The sequence below is a fragment of the Podarcis liolepis genome, assembly GCF_965112155.1.
Source record: "Podarcis liolepis genome assembly, chromosome: 3".
In the NCBI taxonomy this organism is placed as follows: Eukaryota; Metazoa; Chordata; class Lepidosauria; order Squamata; family Lacertidae; genus Podarcis; species Podarcis liolepis.
In genome coordinates, this window is record NC_139557.1 from 70,760,289 (window position 1) to 70,784,587 (window position 24,299).

A 24,299-nucleotide genomic window follows, 5' to 3' on the forward strand; every position below is an offset into this window, starting at 1 on the left:
ATATCCATGAAATGTATAGTGACTGGATTTAACAAATTCCAAAAGCTTTAGCAAACCATTTCTCAATATAAATCTTAAAGGCGTTTCAGTTAAGAAAACCTCCTTCCAACCCCCACATAATCAGGTCTGATAAGATTTATTTCTAGCCTTTCCGTAAGGAATGCATATAATCATACTCCTTACAGAGCACAAAAGCTGCAACTCCCATATATTGTTTACACTTCCTGGAGAAAACCAATACCCACATAAAGCAAATTTGAACTAAACCACTAAGGAAAGTTCAAAAGACCTATGCATTTCCTTAAGAGTCCGAGTATAGACATCCTCCTTAGCTGAACTTTTTACTCCATCATTTTATGTAATAAAAAAGCCTTTACCTGCTAAACCTGAAATCATACATACAACAGTAATGTTTCCAACCTCAGAAATCAGTTATAAATGCACAGATTAACCCACTACAGATACAGACCATCCAAAATGTGCTTTAAAACGGTCAAACTAGATGTTACATTAATAATGTAGTTAGCAACTACTGTTTTGTTTGTAAACAGAACATGTTTTAGTATATAATGAAATATTGAAGCAGAAAAACATAAAATCATAGAGCTGGAAGGGTCATCTTTCTAGTGCAACCCCCTGCAATGTAGGAAACTCAGCTAAAGCATCCACGACAGATGGCCACCCAACCTCTGCTTAGAAACCTTCAAGGAAGGCGAGTCCAGAACCTCCCGAGGGAGATCCATCTTCCATGTATTATAAAAAATAAACAACACTTATTTGACCCCAGTGATTTGACACAGAGGGGGAAACCTACAGATAACAGTCCAAAGGCACACCCTCCAACATTTCTCTTGATGAAAATAAGGATGTCCTATTCCATAATAATAATTTTACTATTTATACCCTGCCCATCTTGTCTGGGCTGCTCCAGCCACTCTGGGCGTCTTCCAAGATATGTAAAAGCATAATAAAACATTTAACACATTATAAAAACTTCCCTATTCAGGGCAGCCTTTAGATGGCTTGTGGGGGTCGGATAATTCCATACTCTCCAACATTTCTCTGGTAAAAATAGAGACGTCCTAAGGAAAAGTGGGACATTCTGGGATCAAATCAGAAACTGGGACAACTTCTGTAAATCCAGGATTGGACCCTGGAAAACAGGGACACGTGAAGGGTCTGCAAAAGGCGCACAGGGAGTTCTGCATATATAGGAGAATTTTAAAAACAAGCAGTCCTCACTGACCTGATGCAAAAAGATCTTGTCATCCGAAGGAGCCCGGGCTGCCTATATAAAACACTATAGCCCCACACACCTTTACCTGGGAGTAAGGCCCACTGAACTCAGTGCAGCTTTCTTCTGAGCAGACACTTAGTTATTTCCTAGATGCAAGTCAGCAGCACCAGACAACCCTGCTCGGCTAGGCACTGGGGTGGATTTCGCCCCACGCCATGCAGAGCCAGGCTGATGGCCCTCGGCAACATCCGAACACCCTGATCTGCTAGGCGCCAGGGTGGATTGCACCCGCCTTGTGGAGTCAGGCCCAGGCGGCCACCTGGTCCAGCACTGGCGGCAGCTACAAGCAGTGGTCAAAATGGGAGTCTCAGCAGTTGCCCTTTCCCACTGGAAACAAACTGACTGTTCCAAGAAAATGCATGTGGCAAAAAAGAAGCTCTAGGCCGCCCCCTGGTGGGTTGCCTCCTTACGTGCTAAGCAGGTAGCCTGCCAATCAGGATTTATAAATATAAAAAAATCTTTTCTTCTCACTTCCCTCTGTGGCCCCCTAGCCTCATGCTGTGGCTCCCCCCATTTACGTAATTTTCACCTGTGCCCCCCCTAGAATATTCGGGGGGGCAGAGGGTCATGGCCCCCAGTTGGGAAACACTGGTCTAGAGAGTGGCAACTCAAGAACAGGTCTTTTCTATGGTAGCTCCCCACTTGTGGAATGCTCTCCTCCCCAAGAAGGCTGGCCTGGTCCTTTCATTACATAGCTTTAGACTCCAGGCAAAAATGATTCTCTTCAACCAGGCATTTGGCTGATTAACATCCTATGGCTATTTAAATGCCTTTGTGGGAGGGGGATTTTATGTTTTATTGTGTATTTTGTGTTCTCATTTTGCATTTTTATATTGTGAACAACCTTGTGATCTTCAGATGAAGGGTAGTATAAAAATTTAGGAAATAAATAAAAAGGCATATACAATATAATAATATAAAAGCATCTCAGAATCACCAAAGGTTGCCTTTCACCAGGTCCATAAAGGTCAGGAACATTATGTGGACCATCTTCTGAGAGCAGGTTAAAGAACAGTTGGCTATTAGGAGAAGGAATAATGGAGCTAGTGGAGAAGCAAGAAACAGAATTGGTGAATGCTGATGCTTGTCATTATTGTTTCATTTACTGCACTCCAAAACAATATCACCTACTCAGCTGTCTTAAGCAAGCATGATGCAGTACTTTGATAGGTGTGGGGTTTTTTTTGCCATAGATAGGGTTGCTCAGTTTTCAACAGCAGATTCCTATACACAGAGTAGGCATAAAGAACAGTTGGCCCTCCAGATTTTGCTAAACTCCCATCATCTCTGTCCATTGGCCATGCTGTCTAGAACTGATGGCAGTTGTAGTTCACCAACATCTGGAGGGCCAAAATTTCCACATACCTGTGTTGGAGGTTAACAGAAGGAACCCTTTGTGGCCACTAGTGTGGTAGATAAATTTAACTTTCAGCATTCTCAATGGAACTAAAAATCCCAAGGTTAAACTTTACAGGGCCTATCTACAAAGACTCTTTAGACCAGTACAAAGAACAAGGAAGGATGGGAAAAGTTGTAACTGAAGACCAGTGGCTACCAGTGCCTTCTCCATACATCCCTTGAAAATGGAACAGCAAGATAACTGGGAACCCCAGGAGAAAGCTTACAAGCCTCATCATAAATACCACAGTATTATTCCTGGGCATAATGGCTACAAGACAGAACACATGTCACCAGTTCTCAACACTTCACAATGGCTTCTGCATATGGAGAAAACTCTCTTACAGACATTGCTTGTCCACAATGCAACAGTCACCTTTATTAGCTCCTATTAGAAATACAATAATTACTATGCAACCATACGATCAGTTTTTTCGTACTCTAGCCTCAATCTTCCTCTTGCAGTAGTTATTTACTGGAACAGGAATAACTAGGGGTATGCATTCAGTTTGGACAAAAGCAACATCCAGAGATTCAGACCTCGTCCGGAGCAGTCTGAAGTGAACCAGGCCGCTCCTGAAGTTTCAAGGGACACTTCTACAATGTGGTGCTCTCCAAATGGTTTTAATTACAACTCTCATCATCCCTGACCATGGACCCTGACTGATGGCTGTTGCAGGCCAGATGTCTGGAAGGCACCATGTTCGGAAAGGCTGCTTCAGAGGGACACAGAAAATCATTTAAAAATAGATACTCTTCCCCAGTTCTCCATAAAAGGAAATGGTAGGCAGGAAGAAAGTGTGAGATGGCACACACTTTGGTGACAAAAATTGTAGCTTCCAACCAAGGAATGCTTATCCTTTTTACTTCCAATGACAGTGCTTTGGAGAGGGATGTAGGAAGGATATTATCCAATATTATATTATCCAATATTATTATCCAATATTATTGTTTTTCACTGCTTCTTTTAACTGTGCTGACTGGAAGAAGCACTCAGGGTTTCTAAGAGTGGCTTGAGAAGCACTGCTAAGATAAAAGAGATTCCGGCCCAATATCTCACCACTGCCACCTATAGCCAACACACACTCCTGAATCTGGAGTTCTGTTGAATGTCCCCAACCTCAGTCAAGTTCTACATTACTCCTGGTACAGGAAAGTTAAATATGTGCTTCCATGTTGTAATGTTTTCAAAGATTTTGTAGAACTTCTGTGACTTGGTTTTTTTAATAGAACAGAAGTAAATAAGGATAGTCTTAAACATGATCTAAGTTAACACTAATGTAAATAAGGCAATAATAGAATCTAGGTTTAACACATCATAGGCCATAACCATTTTTGAAACCAAAGCAAACAAGTATGGTCATTAAAAAACAAAAATAAACCATGTTCTGCTTTTCAAATGGATGAAACCAGTCATACACTGAAGCAAGTTCAACTGCTTGATGGTACATTTAAATATAAAGAACTCCTAGGCTCCTCTATTAACTTGATAAAGAACCTCCGAGAGTAGCTGTTGAGACATATTTGCCCATCTAAATTAAAAAAACAAAACAAAAACAATTTCAGATACATTTCCAAGATAGAAAGATTAACCTGAATGGCAATATTCATAAATAAGAAAAAGTATTTTACACAATAAATAGCTGCTATCCTTCTAAGCAATAAACTAATTCACTTACTCTTTTTCCAGTCAATGAGCCAGAATTTTCCACAACCTTACTGTATTTTATATTTTGGAACTTATTTGCCCCTCAACCCCATCAGCTTTAGGATCGGGTAACACAGACACAATAGGGATAACATTATATTGCAAATGTCAACTTGTTCCTCCTAGTATCAATTGGCAAAGGCTCTAATGAAAGCACAAATGATAACAGGAGGAGGAGTAACTTTGACATGCCCTTCTGTAAAACAGAAACCAGAAAAAAACCCTGATTGTTGAAAAGACGCTTACTGAAAACAGATTCCAACATCTAAAATAGCTAATTTTTAAAGGTTCAAGAAACAATTAAAATGCTGCTTCTCCACATTATCAAATGCTTTTTGGTGTCTAAAAAGAGAATAATCTACTTCGGGAGGGTAATGCTTGGAGAGGGCTCTTTGGCCCCACGGAGCCTTCAATGTGGGGTTGCTCAGAGTTCAATTTTATTCCCCATGCTATTTAACATCTATATAAAACCACTGAGTGGGGTCATCTGGAGTTTTGAAGTATGTTGTCAGCAATATGCTGATAACACACAGCTCTGCTTCTCCTTTATATCTGCAGGAGTGGCAGTGGATGTGCTGGATAGTTGTCTTGCCTCAGTAGTGGACTGCATGGGAGCCAATAAACTAAAGTTCATATAAGACTGAGGCACCGTTAGCGGGTGTTTTTTAAAAAAATTATAAACCTCCTTTTAACTGCCTTTCACCTGGACTGAAGAACTCTCATTCTAGCTTATGATGGTTCATCATCTTTGGGAGAAATCTTTGCTTACATACTTTATGTCACCAGGGAATGTAGCACCTGGTGGTATGTATCATGGTCAAATATATGAAACCATCAAGGGATTTTCTAAGATACTTTTTGGCTGTGGTTAACATCCAAGATTTGGGACTAAAGTCATGACTTTTTACTCATGCAAAATATTAATATTCCCCCAAGCCCAAAGAGCTTGTTAAATTAATGTGAACTGATTTTCAATGTAGAAGAAAATTCCGATGAAGCTAGCTGTATTATTTTGTAAAATGGTAAATGTTTACATCTACACATATTAGGATAGTACTGTCCAGTTTTGGGTGACAAATGATTCATGTGCCTTTGCGCCACACATACTATAAGAGACTAAACAAACTCTTTGTACGAGGCCAAACACAGAGAAAAGCAGCAGCCGACTGTACCAAACCCCTCCCTAATCAGATTTCTTTGTTGCAACAGCTGTATGCAGATTGGTAGTTCATTAATAAAAGGAGATGATTATGCTAAGAATGGATGCTTAAGCTTTATTTAGGAAGCGTTCTAAAATACAAAGAAAGCGTATAGACTTTATGCGGTGAATGAAAAGAAAGCAGCAATCACTTGATGGCAGGCACTGGAAATAGGCTAGTAATTACATCCTTCTGGCTAATACGCAGAGAAAAACTGTTCCACCATATGCCCAATTCAACAGTACCTCCTGCTCTCACAAACATAACAGTATAGTCAACCCCCTTAAGGAACAGGGCCAAATATATAAATAAAATTTTATCCATGTGTTCCATGTACACACTTTTTGCTATTGCTGGAAAAGCAGGACATATTGTACATGCAAGTAGAAACTAATTCATTAGGCTCTGCCCAGCCTATGTAAAGATATCCTCATACACAGGCAAATGTAAAGATCTCTAGAGCCTGTTTCAAATTAGTATTTGTACCTTAATATTTACTTTACTCCAATGTGTTTGCTTTGAATTAAAGTTTATGCTGCCTTTCAACAAGCTCTGCCCTGTGAATCAGTGTACAATTTTATTTTAGCACTTGGTATTTTCAGGCAGGTCTTAAATGACGGTCTTACACAAGAATGTCTAGGCACCATACCAGATATGAAGCCATTCATGAAATGGGAGTTGGGGGGGGGGAATTTATACAGGAGGTGTGACAGGCACAGTGCAGATTGGAACCTTGGTGAGAGTATTTATGTCTAAACTGTTTTCCATTAAAAAAAAAATACCATAGTGGTTTACAGAAGCTGATTATCTTTGGAAAATATATCCTCATGTTTGATATGGGCTTTAACTTTTTGTTCCCTAGTCCAGCCTAACAACTTAAGCTAAAAAAAAAAAAAAAAAGCTGAAACGTCCAAGCTTGCCTAATATGGTATTATTTACAGTTGGCATCTATCCATTGTTACTAATGAACTTATGAGAGATTTTCAGCCCATAACACTGCTTGGAAATAAGCCCCCATGTTCTACTGGGCTTAATTCCTAGTGTTTAGGGTCACAGCCTTAGGCTGGCAGAGTGACTTGCCTATGTTTCCTCATCTTTCAACTGAAAACGGCGGTGAACTTCATAGAACTGAAGCTGGGATAAAGGTGGGCTGCATCCATAGCTGCTTCTTCTCTATGGCAAACTTGGGGAGCCTGTAGTCTGCCAAATGTTGCTGGACCTACAACACTTGCCAGCTCCAGCTCAGACTAGCATAAGCAATAGCCAGGAATTATGGGAGCTTTACAGCAACATCTGGAGGACCAAAGGTTCCCAGCCCATGTTATAGAGACAGTCCCGTTCTCCAAGGGAAGGAATCTTTGAACGCCCAAATGCCTGTAAAGAATTCTGGGCAGCTTCAGTTCTGCAAAGGCAACCTTATCTCCAGTTGTGAGCCTGTAAATAAATATGCATCTCTCTTCAGTGGTATTAGCAATTGCAGAGGGCAGAGCTGGAGCAAAGAGAGGGGAGAATTCCGAAACTAAACTTCGCTCTTTCAAAACGGGTGGATCAGCAATAACTTTAAGCTAGGTAATCCCCCATGATGATTTTTCTCCTTTCCTAATAACTGTATCAGTCAAAGAGCTACAGTGGTGCCTCGCAAGACGAAATTAATTCGTTCCGCAATTCTCTTCGTCTTGCGGTTTTTTCGTCTTGCGATGCACGGTTTCCCATAGGAATGCATTGAAAATCAATTAATGCGTTCCTAGGGAAACCACCTTCAGACCAGGTCCAGGGACAGTCTGTCCCCGGACCTCTTCTGAAGGCTGGGGGGGGGGGACAAGGGCTTTTCTTCCCACCCCCAGCATTTTAAAAAACCCTGGGACAGCGGAGGACTTCTCCGCTGTGCGGGGCTATCTTAAAATGCTGGCGGGCGGCATTTTAAAATCGCTCCGGACAGCGGAGGACTTCTCCGCTGTCCGGGGCGATTTAAAAGCCCCTGAGAAGGCAGGCAGGGGGGGACAAAGACTTTTGCCCCCTGCCCGCCTTCAGAAGGTGTTCCCGCCCCCCGCCCACCTTCGGAAGAGCTTTCCGAAGTGGGGCGGCGGGGCCAGGTGTTCCCGACCCCCCTCCCCACTTCGGAAGAGCTTTCCGAAGTGGGGCGGTGGGGCCAGGTGTTCCCGACCCCCCCTCCCCACTTCGGAAGAGCTTTCCGAAGTGGGGCGGCGGGGCCAGGTGTTCCCGACCCCCCTCCCCACTTCGGAAGAGCTTTCCGAAGTGGGGCGGCGGGGCCAGGTGTTCCCGACCCCCCCTCCCCACTTCGGAACAGCTTTCCGAAGAGGGGCGGCGGGGGCGGGTGTCCCCGCCTGCCCGCCCCACTTCGGAACAGCTTTCCGAAGTGGGGCGGCGGGGCCAGGTGTTCCCGACCCCCCTCCCCACTTCGGAAGAGCTTTCCGAAGTGGGGCGGTGGGGCCAGGTGTTCCCGACCCCCCCTCCCCACTTCGGAAGAGCTTTCCGAAGTGGGGCGGCGGGGCCAGGTGTTCCCGACCCCCCTCCCCACTTCGGAAGAGCTTTCCGAAGTGGGGCGGTGGGGCCAGGTGTTCCCGACCCCCCCTCCCCACTTCGGAAGAGCTTTCCGAAGTGGGGCGGCGGGGCCAGGTGTTCCCGACCCCCCTCCCCACTTCGGAAGAGCTTTCCGAAGTGGGGCGGCGGGGCCAGGTGTCCCTGACCCCCGTCCCCACTTCGGAAGAGCTTTCCGAAGTGGGGCGGCAGGGCCAGGTGTTCCCGACCCCCCTCCCCACTTCGGAAGAGCTTTCCGAAGTGGGGCGGGGGGGCCAGGTGTCCCCGACCCCCCTCCCCACTTCGGAAGAGCTTTCCGAAGTGGGGCGGTGGGGCCAGGTGTTCCCGACCCCCCCTCCCCACTTCGGAAGAGCTTTCCGAAGTGGGGCGGCGGGGCCAGGTGTTCCCGACCCCCCTCCCCACTTCGGAAGAGCTTTCCGAAGTGGGGCGGCGGGGCCAGGTGTCCCTGACCCCCGTCCCCACTTCGGAAGAGCTTTCCGAAGTGGGGCGGCAGGGCCAGGTGTTCCCGACCCCCCTCCCCACTTCGGAAGAGCTTTCCGAAGTGGGGCGGGGGGGCCAGGTGTCCCCGACCCCCCTCCCCACTTCGGAAGAGCTTTCCGAAGTGGGGCGGCAGGGCCAGGTGTCCCCGACCCCCCTCCCCACTTCGGAAGAGCTTTCCGAAGTGGGGCGGCGGGGCCAGGTGTTCCCGACCCCCCCTCCCCACTTCGGAACAGCTTTCCGAAGAGGGGCGGCGGGGGCGGGTGTCCCCGCCTGCCCGCCCCACTTCGGAACAGCTTTCCGAAGTGGGGCGGCGGGGGCAGGTGTTCCCCCGAGCGCTTCTAAAGGCGGGCGGCTGGGAGGGAATCCCTTGGCCCCCCGCTGGACTTCCCGAAGCTCTTTTGAAGTCTGGCGGGGGTCCAAGGGATTCCTTCCCAGCGGATCTCTCTGCCAGCAGCGGCAGCTCTGCCGCTGCTAGCGGAGACTTGCCAGCATCCCGAAGCCTGTGCGCAGCGCGCCCAGGCTTCGCGGATCTCTCTGCCAGCAGCGGCAGCTCTGCCGCTGCTGGCGGAGACTTGCCGGCATCCCGAAGCCTTGGCGCAGCGCGCCCAGGCTTCGCGGATCTCTCTGCCAGCAGCGGCAGCTCTGCCGCTGCTGGCGGAGACTTGCCGGCATCCCGAAGCCTGTGCGCAGCGCGCCCAGGCTTCGCGGATCTCTCTGCCAGCAGCGGCAGCTCTGCCGCTGCTGGCGGAGACTTGCCGGCATCCCGAAGCCTGTGCGCAGCGCGCCCAGGCTTCGCGGATCTCTCTGCCAGCAGCGGCAGCTCTGCCGCTGCTGGCGGAGACTTGCCGGCATCCCGAAGCCTGGGCGCAGCGCGCCCAGGCTTCGCGGATCTCTCTGCCAGCAGCGGCAGCTCTGCCGCTGCTGGCGGAGACTTGCCGGCATCCCGAAGCCTGTGCGCAGCGCGCCCAGGCTTCGCGGATCTCTCTGCCAGCAGCGGCAGCTCTGCCGCTGCTGGCGGAGACTTGCCGGCATCCCGAAGCCTTGGCGCAGCGCGCCCAGGCTTCGCGGATCTCTCTGCCAGCAGCGGCAGCTCTGCCGCTGCTGGCGGAGACTTGCCGGCATCCCGAAGCCTGTGCGCAGCGCGCCCAGGCTTCGCGGATCTCTCTGCCAGCAGCGGCAGCTCTGCCGCTGCTGGCGGAGACTTGCCGGCATCCCGAAGCCTGTGCGCAGCGCGCCCAGGCTTCGCGGATCTCTCTGCCAGCAGCGGCAGCTCTGCCGCTGCTGGCGGAGACTTGCCGGCATCCCGAAGCCTTGGCGCAGCGCGCCCAGGCTTCGCGGATCTCTCTGCCAGCAGCGGCAGCTCTGCCGCTGCTGGCGGAGACTTGCCGGCATCCCGAAGCCTGTGCGCAGCGCGCCCAGGCTTCGCGGATCTCTCTGCCAGCAGCGGCAGCTCTGCCGCTGCTGGCGGAGACTTGCCAGCATCCCGAAGCCTGTGCGCAGCGCGCCCAGGCTTCGCGGATCTCTCTGCCAGCAGCGGCAGCTCTGCCGCTGCTGGCGGAGACTTGCCGGCATCCCGAAGCCTGGGCGCAGCGCGCCCAGGCTTCGCGGATCTCTCCTGCCTTCAAAAGCCGTCCGGGATAGCAGGAAGCGCTTCCCTGCTATCCCGGACTGCTTTTAAAATGCTGGCCCTGGGGAGCAAAGCCTTTTGGCCCCCGCCAGCCTTCCTGGACCTCTTCTGAAGGCCGGAGGGGGGGGGAAGGCTTTGCTCCCCACCGCTAGCATTTAAAAGAGGTCCCCGGAGATTTCCCTATGGGCTTCGTCTTGCGAAGCAAGCCCATAGGGGAATTCGTCTTGCGAGGCAAATCGCGGACGAAAAAACCTTTCGTCTAGCGAGTTTTTTGTCTTGCGAGGCATTCGTCTTGCGGGGCACTACTGTACTTAACTGCTGATTATGTAGAAAGCTGTGCACACACTGCACTGGTAGGAACCATCACAGATCCATGCCTGTAAATCCCCAGCAGCACCACACAGCTCAGAAATTACTGGAAAGGTGATAGCTGGCTTTCCCCATTTACCTTGCAGACCAGGTCAGAATTTTAGCTCTCAAGACATTTGTTGACTGCAAGAGAAGGAAGAACAAGTTCACCTCTACTAGCTGTTGCTCCACTTGTCAGCTGACAGGCCAAGCTCAGGCACAATTAAGAACACAGTTGTAAGCAGCTTTAGATGATTAGATGAAGGAACTTTTCCTCAACCTACAGAAATGTTTCTGTGTAACTAACCAGAGCCCAGGAGGTCATGTCAAGGTAGGGCATTCTCACAGAATTTGAGTTTCTAATTCACCTAACTGCTCTATCCAGCTGGATTGAAAATGGTAGAAAGCCTCAGATTACATAGGAAGTGGACTTCTATCATCACTACAATAACATCCGGGGGTGGGGTGGAGTGGGAGAATGGAAAAGTATGAAGGGAGGAAGGAGGAAAAGTAGGTGGCATGGATACCCTAGAAGTTAAGGTACAGCATTTTGTCCTGGAAAGTATCAGTAGGAATAACGAATCCAATATTAATCCAAGAAAGGTATTTTGTGCTTATGGCAGACTTATAAACATACTGTTCCCATTACAAGTTTCAGGCAATGACCTATTCCTATTACATGTTTCTGGCAGTGACCTCACACCTTCTTCACCAACCTGTATGGCAGGCCTGGTTAGCCTATGGCCCTCCATGTTGTTGGAGTACAACTTCCATCATGCCTGACCACTGAGCATGCTGGCTGGAGTCCAACAACCCTTGGAGGGCAACAGGTTAGCTGCTCCTCAGATTCATGACAAGAACACACCAGTTCAAAACCCTGAGTTAACTGGATAGCCATGGGCAGCTCCCACTCAAGTTTTAGTTTCTTCATCTCTAATTGGGAACAGTTATTGAGGATTGTTTCAAAGGTAAGAAAGCTACGCTTCTGAAGTATTCACGTAAAAATCCAGAGCTAATTTCTCTTCCATCTCTAGTCAACTTTTTAATAGAAATGTAGACAAAAAGAGTAGCTTGCCTTGAACAGAGAGCTAGCTGTCACACACATAATGAAGTAAACCTTTCAGTTTCTAAGGGTGGAAACGCAGCTATCAGCAATTGGCAAACATATTTATCTCCCTTTTCTCAAGTCAAAGCTTTAGCCATTTCTATCCACATCACTCCAACTTGCCACACCTGTGGAGCAATGCAGCAGCTTGGGAGGAAAAATCCATCCATCTACAGTAGAAGCAGGTTCTCACAAAAAACCCATCCTGCCATTTTAACCCACCCTCCTAATGGTCTAAAGGATGGCAGTGATTTATATATTGCTGGCTCTTTATCAAAGAGTTCAAATCAAGAAAATGGATCTCCTCAGCATTTTGGCAGCAACAAAGGACTGGGACATGTATTGTTTCATTTGACTGTGATTCTTGTATTGCAGTGGTGCCTCGCAAGACGAAATTAATTTGTTCTGCGAGTTTTGTCGTCTTGCGATTTTTTTCGTCTTGCGACGCACGGTGTCGGAAAAGTTTTGGAAAAGCTTCAAAAATCACCAAAGTCTTCAAAAACCTCAAAAAAGGCTACCACACCGCGTGCTATGAGTTGCTCCTCGAAGTCAAGTTGCAACTGTATTAACGATGTTAAGAAAAAGGAAACAAACTTGCAAGACGTTTCCGTCTTGCGAAGCAAGCCCATAGGGAAAATCATCTTGCAAAGCAGCTCAAAAAACAAAAAACCCTTTCGTTTTGCGAGTTTTCCGTCTTGCGAGGCATTCGTCTTGCGAGGTACCACTGTACTGCATTTTATTTTGATATGGCTGGTCAGCCATGCCCTTTGTATGCTGCCTTGGGATCTGTAAAGATGAGTTGTTTAAAAACATTTTAAATAATATTTGAAAAATTACAAAAAACAGTCTTTTTTCACTAAGCCCTGTCAGACTTCAATGACTTGGGAGTTCGTCCTAATTTCTTGAGGGGACTGATTCTGTTTGTTTGCTCACACATATTTAGTGACAAATGCCCTTAGACTAGCAGCAGCAATGGCAAAAGCTTCCTTGAAGAAGGGAAGTGTTTCACAATGTTTTCTGCAAAATCAAATCATCTTAGACCAACATATCTCTGCTATAGCAGCTCGATACTAAACATTACTTACAATTAAGTCCCACCAAGTTTAACGGAACTTACACCTAAGTGTGCACAGGATTGATCTCCAGGGCAGAGAAAAGCTCCTTTGCTAAACAGTAGCACAAACAGCTTCTTATTCTTGCAGTTTTTCAGCCACAACTTCCCCCCTGTGGGAAGCTGAAATAAATGGCTGAAGCACTAATAAGCCATGAGTGGGGAATTTCAGGCCTGGGGGGGTCAAATGCAGCACTCCAGGCCACTCTATCTGACCCCCCAGGACTTTCCCCAGGCCAGTCCATCACTATGCCTGTTACACACCCTCCTTGGGTGCTTTTACATGGCTGGAATGTATCCTTGAACTGTGAGAATGCCTCTTGCTTGCCTGGATAGAGAGATGTGTGCATGGAAACCTCTGACTTTTGTGTAGCTGGAATGTAGCCTATGGTACAAGAGACACATGGGCTGCTCTGGTCATGCCCACCAATGGCATGCAGCTCCCTGGAAAACTGTCCATGAAAGAAAAAGGCCCTCAGAATGAAAAAACGATCCTGCTCTATTCATAACCTCTTGTCACAACAGTTATGAGGTCAAAGGAGAAAAGAGTGTGAAGAATTTTTGCAGATTTGGCACACAGTGCAAGAGTTCTACAGCGCTACCAAGTCTTTAGGTAGCTAGCTAAAACTTAAGCTTGAGTGTGGCAATTTGCAAGACACCACCGCCACACAAACCAGCTCCCCACAGCCATGGCAAAGAACTCACATGGCATCCATGGAGTTTTAACTGAACTTATGAACATCCAATGTGTACAGTTAATCTCTAGGTAAAGTAACTGAGTCATTTTATAACCCATTTACGCAGGCTGAACTGTGCCGATTAACACTTTAGCTTCTTTCTTGAAGAAAACACCCTTAACAAGCTAATGAACTCTGTCATTCCTCTGAAATCCAAGTTCATTATTAAACTGCTCCTTAGATACGAATTCTGCAGGGGAAGCAAATTCTTCGTCTCCATGCAACCTGTGACTTGGTGTGAAAAGTAATTCAGGAAAAGTCACTCTCAGTGTGATCACACAGTGCAAGGTCAAAAAGGGGCCACAGCTAGAGGAGATGTTAAGCCCTAATACAGATAGTATTAGTTGCTTGAAGTTTTGTTACTGAAATGCAAACCTAAGTGCAATTATGAAGTAAGCCCTATTGAACAGTGCTTACTTCTGTGTAAACATGTTTAGGATTCTGCTGAATGTGATTACACAGTGGGGGTGGGAAATATAACAAACTTAAATTTAGATTCAATTAACTTTCAAGCCAGAGAATATAAAAGTTAAGAGAGTAAACATATAAAACATGGCAGACTCATAAAAGCATCAGTATGGACCAATGTGCTTATGTAAACACAACTCCTACCTTCTGTGGGATATAAAAAAAACACAAGTTCCTGCTGTTTGTTCTTTTTTTACAACACAATCCTATACATGGCTACTCAGAGGCAAATCCCATGTAGCCTCAATCAGGTAACTGGGTTTTTTTATAAGAGATAAGAATTTTTTACTTTTATAATAATTTCATTAGAATGTATAAGGATAATTTATGCCACCTTTTTTACAGAAAGAAAATGTTATTTGAATTTGGACAAATGTTACTGTATTTCAACTCCCAACAGCTTCAGCCAGTCAGGGATCATGGGAGATATCTGGAGGGTCACAGCTTAGCACCCCTTCTTCCCCCCCTACCCCAATTTAGGGACAGCTGTGCTATAAATTTTCAAAGTATAGTTTCTTTAAGATGATGCCAAGGTTGCAGGTTCAGTCCCCATATGGGACAGCTGTGTATTCCTGCATTGCAGAGGGTTGGACTAGATAATCCTCAGGATCCCTTCCAACTCTACAATTCTATAACTTCTACAATTCTTGTCCTAAGAAAAACAATTAAATGGAGCACTAATGAATGAGCAGTGTAAGGTTCTGTGGAAGCACTTACTGGTTTTGGCATTTTCGGTTCTTGAAGTGTTCCTGTTGGTCCAAAAGCAAATATTCATGCAGCAGCCTAAGGGTATTCCTCCTTTCTTCTACAAGATCTGCGCAAAGAATCCAAATAAATAACACACTCAAGTTAAACTACGGTGCAAGGCGTGGGGAGAGAAGTTCAATAGAGAAGTTCTACTTAAGCCTACTCAGGTGTAACTCTTCAGTGTGCTCAGTTGGACACACTCCCATATAAATGTGCATAGGATTGCAGCTTTAAGCAGGTTAAGTAAGCAAGGATGATTCACTCATGACCAATAATTACTTAGTTACGCCAACCCCTATAGAAAAAAACAAAGCCAGCAACCTCACCCAGCGAAAGAGGAGTCTGATTGCAAGGAGAGAAGGTCATTTGCTCAGCCACACCCATAGGAACAACCACAATTTCAAAAATGTTCAAGGACATGCATGTGTGTGCGTGTGTGGAGGGTTAATCATATTTCAAGTTTTTCCAAACAGTGGTCTCTTACAGAACAAGTATCCAAGCAACACGGAATCAACTAAACCCCTTGACTTAAAACTTTAAGCCTTAAAGGGAAACGGTCTGCGTTCAAAGTCTCTCTGCTTTAAAGACCTCGTAGCAGTAATTCACTAGCTTTACAGCCCTTTTAAATAAAGATCAGGGACCTCCCCGCCCCCCTCCCTTCCCGCATTAAGACTGCTCTGAAGCAAGCAAGTTGCAGGCAACGATTCTACCGAGTCCCCACATTCAATAAAGGGCTGAAGCTGGCGGGGAACAACCTTACAGAGTCAAGGCTTCATTTTGCCTCGAAACGGGGCAGGGCAAGAGGAGTTTCCCGGTAGCTCAAAATGTAGGTCTGATGTAACCTGCAGTCTTTCACCCACAGACAGGAACTGCTTCAGCTTCCTCCCCTCGTCAAACGAAACGCTGAGGAAGAACCGGCCCGCGTATTATCAGTAGCTCTGCTTTTTGTAGTTGCATTAATCACTCCGGAATGAGTTGCCGCCAACGGAGTTTCGCATTCACTCCCGTTTACGGGAAGCAGAACTCGCTCCCACCCCGCCACCCCCACCTGCGTGCATGGCATAGAAGCCAACGCCAATGAGATATTCGAGGGAGCCCCCGCCCCAAGGTTTGCCATTCAAATGGTCTGCGTGCACTGCTTATTGTGATCGCTTACCTGTCCCCCCCCCCAATATTTCATCCCTGGCTCAGGGAGGGGACCCACCCTTTCTCCAACCCCGGGACAAGAAAGAACAAGCTGCCTAACAGCGCAATCCCAGCCACCTCTACTCAGAAGTAAATCCCGTGGGATTCAATGAGGCCGACTCCCAGGAAAGCGAGCTTCGGATCGCTGCCTCGGTTACCCCTTGAATACCCCCAGATCCAAAAAATCCAAGACCCGAGTCGAAATAGGCCGGTTTCCAGAGGATGTGAGTAATAATCCTGTTGCGGGCATTCCCAAGGGAGGGGGGCGGATTTAAGCGGCAAATCCTTCTCCCACTTCCTTGGGCGTAAGAGGCGCTGAACTGGGGGGGGGGGGGGGCTTACTTCTCCCACGAGGCTGACTCGGGCCGGGCTATGCAAGGCAGGGCGGCTCAAACGAGGCGGAACAGAAAAGCAGCACTTTCCGGTTCAGCTTTCAAGAAGCGCAAAGATTCTCTGGAAAGCGGCGGGAGGAGAAAAACTTAACGAGGCTTTTGGGGCAGAATGCAAACGCGCCGCTTCGAGAAGCGCTAAATAAGTGCGCCAACTCCTCTCTCGGAAGAAGAGCCGGGCGCTAATCCCCCGCCGCCCCACCTGTTGCCGAAGCCTCGGCTTGCAGCGCCACAAAAGCAACTTCGCGCCACTTGGTCGCCGCCAAGTTTCCTCCCTGGTCTCCCCCAACCCCCGGCTCCCGTGAGGACCGTCGAGGGTGGGGCGGAGTTTCGTCCGCGGGGTCCTTACCTCGCCGCGGCAGGTCCGTGTGGCTTCGACCAGGCAAGGCGACTGCTGCGGCTGGTACTGGGCGTCCGCTCCGGCTGCGCTCTTGGTCCTCTGGGCGTGTGGGCGTCGCTGCTGCCCCTCCCCGGCTGCTGCTGCTGCTGCAATATGGCTGACGCGCCGCTGCGCGGGCAAGCGCCACAGGTCTCGCCTCGCCTGCCCTTCACCCCGCCTCCCCTCCGCCAGCCAGCCGGAGCCGCGCGCGCGCTCGAGCTGCGCCTTCCTCCCGCCTCGACGGCTCGGAGCGCTGCGAACCTGCGGAAGGAAGAGGCGGAGGCGCCGCCGCCGCAGGAGACCGAGCGCGCCTGCAGATGGTGCGGGTCCTAGCGAAGCCCTGTGATTTGCACAGGGAGGGGCTCGACGGATGCAGGAAGAACGGAGGAACCGGAAAAGTCGAATAAAGAGCGAGCTCGGCCGCGGCGTCTGCACTGCAAGCCCCCCTCTCGCGCGGTTTGTTTTCTAGGGCGTCCTAATCTTCCAGTCTGCAGCCCTAATCTGCACGCTCCTTTCTCGCTGCGAAACAGGCGTCTGCGGAACTCCTTTGCCACTTGACGAGGCTTTAAGGGGCCAGCAATCATGCTCGTTAGCAACAGGCTTCTTGGAGACAACGAACAAACAGGCACAAACCAGAGCCCCAGAAGTTTTGATAGTGCTGTATAAAGGTCCCGGGACAGCAGACAAGTGCTGGTTTAAGTTTCAGTTCTGCCCCACGCCACCATTTCCTGTAAGGGTCCAGGAAGGGACCCTGAGGATCATCTAGTCCAACCCCCTGCAAAGCAGGAATATGCAGCTGTCCCTTATGGGGATCGAACTTGCAACCTTGGCGTTATCAGCACCATGCTCTAACCAGCTGAGCAGTATTAATGCAGAAGGTTGTAAATTAGGAGTAATGTGCAAGAACTCTTCCTCAAATTCGACACTGAGCAAATACAGCGGTCCTCCAAAATAAACCTCAACCAGTAAAGAAAAGAAGCCTGAACAAAACAGAAAGGGGGGTGGGGGGACAACGGACGAATTAAGTTGCTTTTCCCACACTTTTGTTTTTGTTTCTTCACTGCTTATTTATTTGCTTATCATCCGGTTCTGCCGAAGTTGAAATCTTGCACATTTCTTTGCAGTTTTTGATTGGTTTTTATACTTACCTGCAAGTAATAAACTCAAATAACTTCTAAATAGAGGCACAGGATTGTGCAATGAGTTTTAAATTTTGATTCTATTGACGGCGTTTATGCTGCTTTGAGACATGCTTTCTTCTTAGGGGGAGGGTTGTGTGTGTTTTGTAATGTAAACTTTTGCCATTTTTCGTTTTAATGTCGATCAGCCTGGGAATTTGATTAAAGGGTGCCATAACATGCTCACAGCAAACAAGCCAGTATGCCCCTCCCTTCTCCAAGAGGCTCCAGGTACATACATGGGGTTTCCCTAATTTATTCTTACAAGAAGTGTTTGTGGTAGGCTAGGCTAAGCAAGAGCACATGACTCAAGGTCACATACTGAGTTTCCTAGCTGAGCAAGAAGCTGAACTTCCTCGCCCAGACCTGCACAACTTATGATCCATCAATCTGGATGCAGTTAACTATTTACATGTAAGCAGAGGCAGACCCTCAATATGTTGTTGGGCTCCCAGCTCCCATCAGCCCAGCCAACACAACCAATAATGAAGAAATTGGAATTTGTAGTTTAACAACATGTGAAGTGCCACAGGTTCCTCACCCACCCCCAAGAGAGAAACCCACAAAATAAGTGAAGAAGAGAGAGGTGATACTGGTATGCATGGCTAAATGTTAAAGTGTCACTTTCCGTTTCAAAAATTCTGAAGTCCCTAACTGAAAAGTTACAAAAAAGTGATTTGATTTGATTTGATTTACTGTATTTCTATGCCACTTTTCATTCAAATGAATCTCAAAGCGGCTTACAACCAATAAATAACCATAACATAATAAAACATAATAGCACATCGTGAATACAGCATATAAAATAATTAACAAATTACAGTTGCAATCTATAAAAACTTAACAGAACAGCAACTAAAAAATAAGCTAAACCTCACAATTATGGCAAGTCATGTGATTAACAAATCAATGCAGCATTTAGAATCCACTAAACAATATTTAAAACATTAACAAAATGGCAATTAAAATAGAAGCTAAGCACTAAGTTCATTCACTCAATATCTGCACCCCCATGACTCATAACCTTTCACTCTGTTCAGTTCATTCAAATCCACAAATGCACATAATGCCCATTGTTAAGCCAGCTCAGCCAGATGCTGTGCTGGCTGGGGTCCTCGCATAGCGGGTCGTGGTGGAGATGATGGGGCTCTCAGGCCTACCACCAGTGGTAAGGTGGATGTTGACTCCAGGTAGCCTGCTTAGGCACTGTTGAGGAGGAACTAGCCCACATTTCTTTCAATAATCAGGAGGCCCATTCCCACTTGAGGAAGTCCAAGACAAGCCTGTCCCTCTGCAGCAGTGACTGGCACTTGGTGTAGAGGCCAACCTTGTGGCCTGTCCACCAGGAGCTGCTCCAGCCTGTCAGGCCCCACCTTAGCCCAGGTGGAGAGAGGCAAGGGCAGGGCCCTCAGGCACTCAGCTGGTCAGTAAGCTTTTGAGTTCAGCAGAACTCTTCATCAGACTACTGTTCTACTGTCTTAGAAGAGGCATGGCTATAGGGAGAGTGGGTGCCTGCATTTCACAGTATACCACTGGAGGTTGGGCATTGTAGTCTAAAAACAACTGGAAGACCATAGGTTTACAATTTCTGCCCGAAGTCGGGATTCTGCCACTAGTTGCACTACCATAGACGCAGTAGACAAAATATGAAAAAGTTTAGCAATTATTATCTTTCATATATACAGGCTCCAGTTGTCCTAGTTACCCAGGGACAGCTCTTATTTTCTGCTGACCTGTCCTAATTTTTTGCATTTTGAAGGAATATTGGCAAAATTTTCAAGTGTGAAGTTACCAGTCTGGTCATCCTTCCAAGGAGCCATTGTCTATCCTTAGTATATGTGCATTAAGGGACCATGCAGTAATCAACCTGCTAATTCGCACACTGCACCTGTTGAGGTCTTCTTTGATATGTTGATAACCTATTGTAGGACAATTGTGCCTTTCTAGTACATCTTTTGCCAAAGTAACAGACACCTTCCAGGCCTTTAAGCCAGTGCAAGACAAGCAATTGCAGAGTAAATGAATACAGCACGCAGAAAGTACTGAAAAGTAGTGCCTTCAGCAGTGTTTCTTAGGACTCTCGCAATGTTTCTTGGCATGAAAATAGAGCTGTGTTACAAATGCTGTTTTCTTCTTGCTGTTGTCTTTTGAAAATGTTACTGCATTTAATCATTGTGTGATTCACATGAAACAAAATTACAGATGACCCCTTGAAAATATTTAACTACTTTTGCTTGTTGGCTACTTTGAAACAGGCTATTCATTCATATACAGTAATCCCTTTTCCTTCACTTTGCCTCATGTCTGGCCAAGGGTCAGACTATCAAAAGAGGCAGTGGACAAATAAGAGCCAAGACGGCTCTTTGTCATTGTATCCAGTTCCGCATTCCTTTCATGCAAATCAGAGTTCCTTGGAAAGGGGGCAGGGGTGGAAATGTGGAAATCTACAACTCTCTTGAAAACTCCTTACAGTCCAGTCCAGAATTTATAGCATCCTCTCATCCAGCTAGCCATACATTAACTCATATTTGCAGACCTGCTGTTGACACCTAGATTTCACATTCTGGGAAATGTTCCTCTGAGATTGTGACTTTCAGAACAGAAGCAATAGCCAGGATTTATTTTCCACCGGGAGAACTCCCCCTGTGATCCCAAGAGAAAATTAAGAAGATGGCAAATGGGGAAGAAAGTGGGTGGAGGAGATCATGGGAAGGAATCAAGTACAGTGGTACCTTGGTTTACGAACTTAATCCGTTCAGGAAGTCCATTCTTAAACTAAACCGTTCTTAAACTGAGGCGTGCTTTCCGTAATGAGGCCTCCTGCCGCTGGTGCCCTTCCACCATTCGGATTCTGTTCTTAGACTGAGGTAAAGTTAGCAAACCGGGACACTACTTCCGGTTTTGCGGAGTTCATAAACCGAGTTGTTCGTAAACAGGACTGTTCTTAAACCGAGGTACCACTGTACAAGGTGTTTCTAGATCTAAACTGTTTCCCATCATTTATTCTCAGCTAAACAACACCTGAATGCATACAGTTCGGAAGTATTGTGTAATCTGTAAGCACTGCTATTTTTCTAGAGAAAGAGGTTGTGGAACTCACCGTGAACTCACCTGTGTTCTCTTAGAATGGCAATGGCACCCACCTGAGAGCTGGCGGAACTGAGTTCCAGCTGAAAAAGAACAGCCCTGTCTGTAAGAGGACATGCTATTTCAGGGCAGGGAACAATTAATAAGGAACAAAATCAGAGACAGGGCATTTAAGAATCAGTCTACAAACGGGCATCCTTCACTAGCTGTGCCCTTGGTCTTCACACTAGCTCTGGAGGGATGAATCATACACGAGGCATTTCCTACATCCATGCAGGGTGGTGGAGGATATTAAACTTCCATCCACACAATTCCTCTTATGTGATGATTGCCCATGTATTTTGCTATATACATATGTGCTGTTGCTTCCAGTAACTGTGCACACAACGAAGTACTCACGTGTGATCATCACAGGTATTTTACATATGGGCCTGGTTTTCCCTAGATGTATTTTGCTTGTGAAATGGTTAAATACTGCCCCCGTGTTCTGGATTCCAAAAGAACACCCCTGATTCTTCGCCAGGCTTCTGGGCTTGGTCACTCTCAGGGGTGCTACCAGCTTTGGGCTCATTGCTGTGCAGAGGTGGGGAAATGTTTCCGCCCTAAGTGCTGCATTTGCTCCCAGACAACCTCCTTCAGAAAGGTGAGGGAGGGGTGCTTCCTAGTGGTGGGAGTGGCCAGAGGCAGTGGCTGTGACTTCTAGCTTTGTGCTATAGGCTGCATTCTAGTGATGCAAAAAGCAGTGATTTCTACACACACACACAGCCAGGCAAACAGGGCACTATCACAGCTCAATAACATGTTCCAGCCAGGCAAAAGCACTTGAGGGTGGTGCAGAGCAGGGACATAGCCTGGGGAAAGTCCTGAAGGGCAGGTAAATAGGCCTGGGGGTTCAACACCACCCTTTTAATGCATCAGAAGGATATGGGGCATTTGGTCACCAGACAGCTGCCCTGTCTAAGCAGTCCCATCTCCTGCAGCCAAGCCGGTGCCAGACATATTGCTCTGCTTTCCTTTGGACCACATCAGCGAGGCTGGGAGTGGGGTTTTGTCATCTGGGCATCTCAGGACCTCCATACACACTGCCCAAGCTTGCGCCCCGAGGAGGTCACTGCAGTGCTGCTAATGCAACGGTTTGGCTTCACCCCTGGATGCACACTCCATTGTCTCTTGAGTCAGAGAGATGCCAACAAGAAGAATGTGTTGCATCTTCAGGATGAAATAAGGTATTTTTGTTCATCTGAAATGTTTGAAAATCCACCTATCAAAACAATAAAACTATCATAAATGACAAAGAAGCTGATGGCAGGATATAACTAACAGGATAGAGAGTAAAATAAATCAAATGCCTTTCAAAATGTATGATGCATTTAAGTACTACCCCAAAGAAAAGTAGCTTTCGTTGGTTGGTGCCAAATTGGCAATCAACACAGCTATCATCACAAAGTAAGGAAACATTTAGTTGAGTCCTTCAGGAATTATAAATAATTCATAGAGTGCAAAGTGCTTTGTGGTCTTTGTCTCTGAGCCAGCAAGCTCCTATGCACACACATACACAAATATGTGCTTTTCTAAACAATCATTCCCACATCCCAAAATATTGAGATGTTGTATTAATGTGTGTGAGTTTAACAAGTACTTTGTGTTTCCTTATTGTGCTGCTGTTCAGGAAAGGTCCCATGTGATGTTTGCTGGTTTTTGTTTGGCTAAAGAAAGAGATATAAGTATAATAAAAAAGATAATTTACTGGATGCCTAAGATTCAGGCTTGGGGGCAAGTACTCTTTGATGAGAGAACCCCAGCAGAGATTTAAAATCACCAAATATGCAGCAAAGCATTGAAACATAGGTTGTTAAGACCTTTAAAATATCCCCTTCTAAGCTGCTTCCAAAATTCACCACTTCCTTTAGCATAGCAAAAGACCACACATTTGGTAAGGTGAAGATGTTTTACTTACAAACTCTTCAAAGGTCAGGTTCATGTGCTTTTCCATACAGCATTGAGAAAAACACAGGCAATTAAACTTAGATTCCCAAGTGGTGAATGTTTCTAAATTATTTGTATGGAAACACAAAGATGGTTTGTTTAAGCCATGCAGTCTAGGCTCAGAGCAAGAAGCCCAGACCTCCTTCCTGGGAGGGTTCACATAATGGAAGATAGAAGAACAAAGGCTTGATAACCCTTTCTCCCAAGGTGAGTGGGGAGTGACCTAACTAAGCCTGGCAGGACAGCTTACTTTATGGTCTCAACAAACAGTACATAAAAGAGAGAGAAGACATTAATGGGGCTTAAGCTTTTGTGTACTAGAATCAGATGTGTGATGTACCTCTGACGAAGCAGGTTGTAGTTCACAAAAGCTTGTGTCAAAATTGCATCTTCTGTCCTTTCCTCTGAGAAGTTCACTTACAGCAAGATAGACTAGACTGAGAGAGTGATATGCTCAAGGCCAACCCGTGAACTAGGGAGAAATTCAAACTTGGGACTCTAAGCCCAATTCTTTAACCACCATACAATGCTCTCAGCCACTAGGTAGCTCAACAGCAGCCACCTAAGATAGGCCCATCTCCATTAATAAACAAAGAAGCCTCTCACCCTTAGAGGTAGTTGCTAAAGACAAGTGTCTTGTTGTTTTGCCAAGGTATGGGAGGAAATGTTGAAGTGTGTCTCTGTCATTGTCCTCAGCTGTTTTCATTACAGACAATAAGGAAACAAACAGCCTCTGGCAGTTATTTTGGCTTAGGACCAAATTTGATGTGACGGTGAGTGCCTCATTCATGTATGAAGCAGAGTGGGATTGAGGGGTCTGATTTTAACATCCAAATGAGCATTTGTGAGTGAAGAGTAAATTCTCCTTGACCTTACTTCTCTGTGATTTCTTCTTTTTCCCTCAGACTGACACTGGATGGGATTTGGGTTGCGAGAAGAGTATATGAGTGGCAGGGTGTGCAAAGGCGTGGTGGGGAGGGGCGGGGATTGAAACTTAGCTTTCCTTTCCTGTGAAATCACACACACAACAATATTTGCCTTATATTGCAACAGGGAAAATACATGATTGAGCGAATGTGGCTGCTGCCATTGTGCCCAGTGTGGCCCAAAGCCTTGCCAGTATAATATGCGAGGTGAGGATGATGAGCACCTTTACAGCTGAAAAGAAATGGTTTGAGCATTGGTTGTAAACAGTTATTAGCAGAGGTTATCTTGTGTAGGAAAAGGTGGGAAATTTGACTATGGGTGGAAGGACACAGGAAAAATGCAATTGCACACAGCAACAATAATAGGTTTGGCTTCCTTGGTATG

General features: G+C 46.7%; 1 protein-coding gene across 2 annotated transcripts in view; it reads right to left on the reverse strand.

The window, feature by feature from the left end:
- Positions 1-17,284, reverse strand: part of EZR (ezrin) — a 39,630-nt gene extending 22,346 nt beyond the window's left edge. Inside the window, exons 1-2 of one of the 2 annotated variants that reach the window (XM_083496503.1) lie at positions 16,708-17,284; positions 14,755-14,851 (exon numbers count right to left, since the gene is read on the reverse strand). In XM_083496503.1, the coding sequence (XP_083352629.1) occupies positions 14,755-14,766 (12 nt within the window). In that variant the 5' untranslated portion in view covers positions 14,767-14,851; positions 16,708-17,284. Of the gene's footprint in view, positions 1-14,754; positions 14,852-16,311; positions 16,470-16,707 lie in introns of those variants that run through there. The other variant, XM_083496504.1, reaches the window with a different exon arrangement.
- Between the last annotated feature and the right edge of the window lie 7,015 nt (positions 17,285-24,299).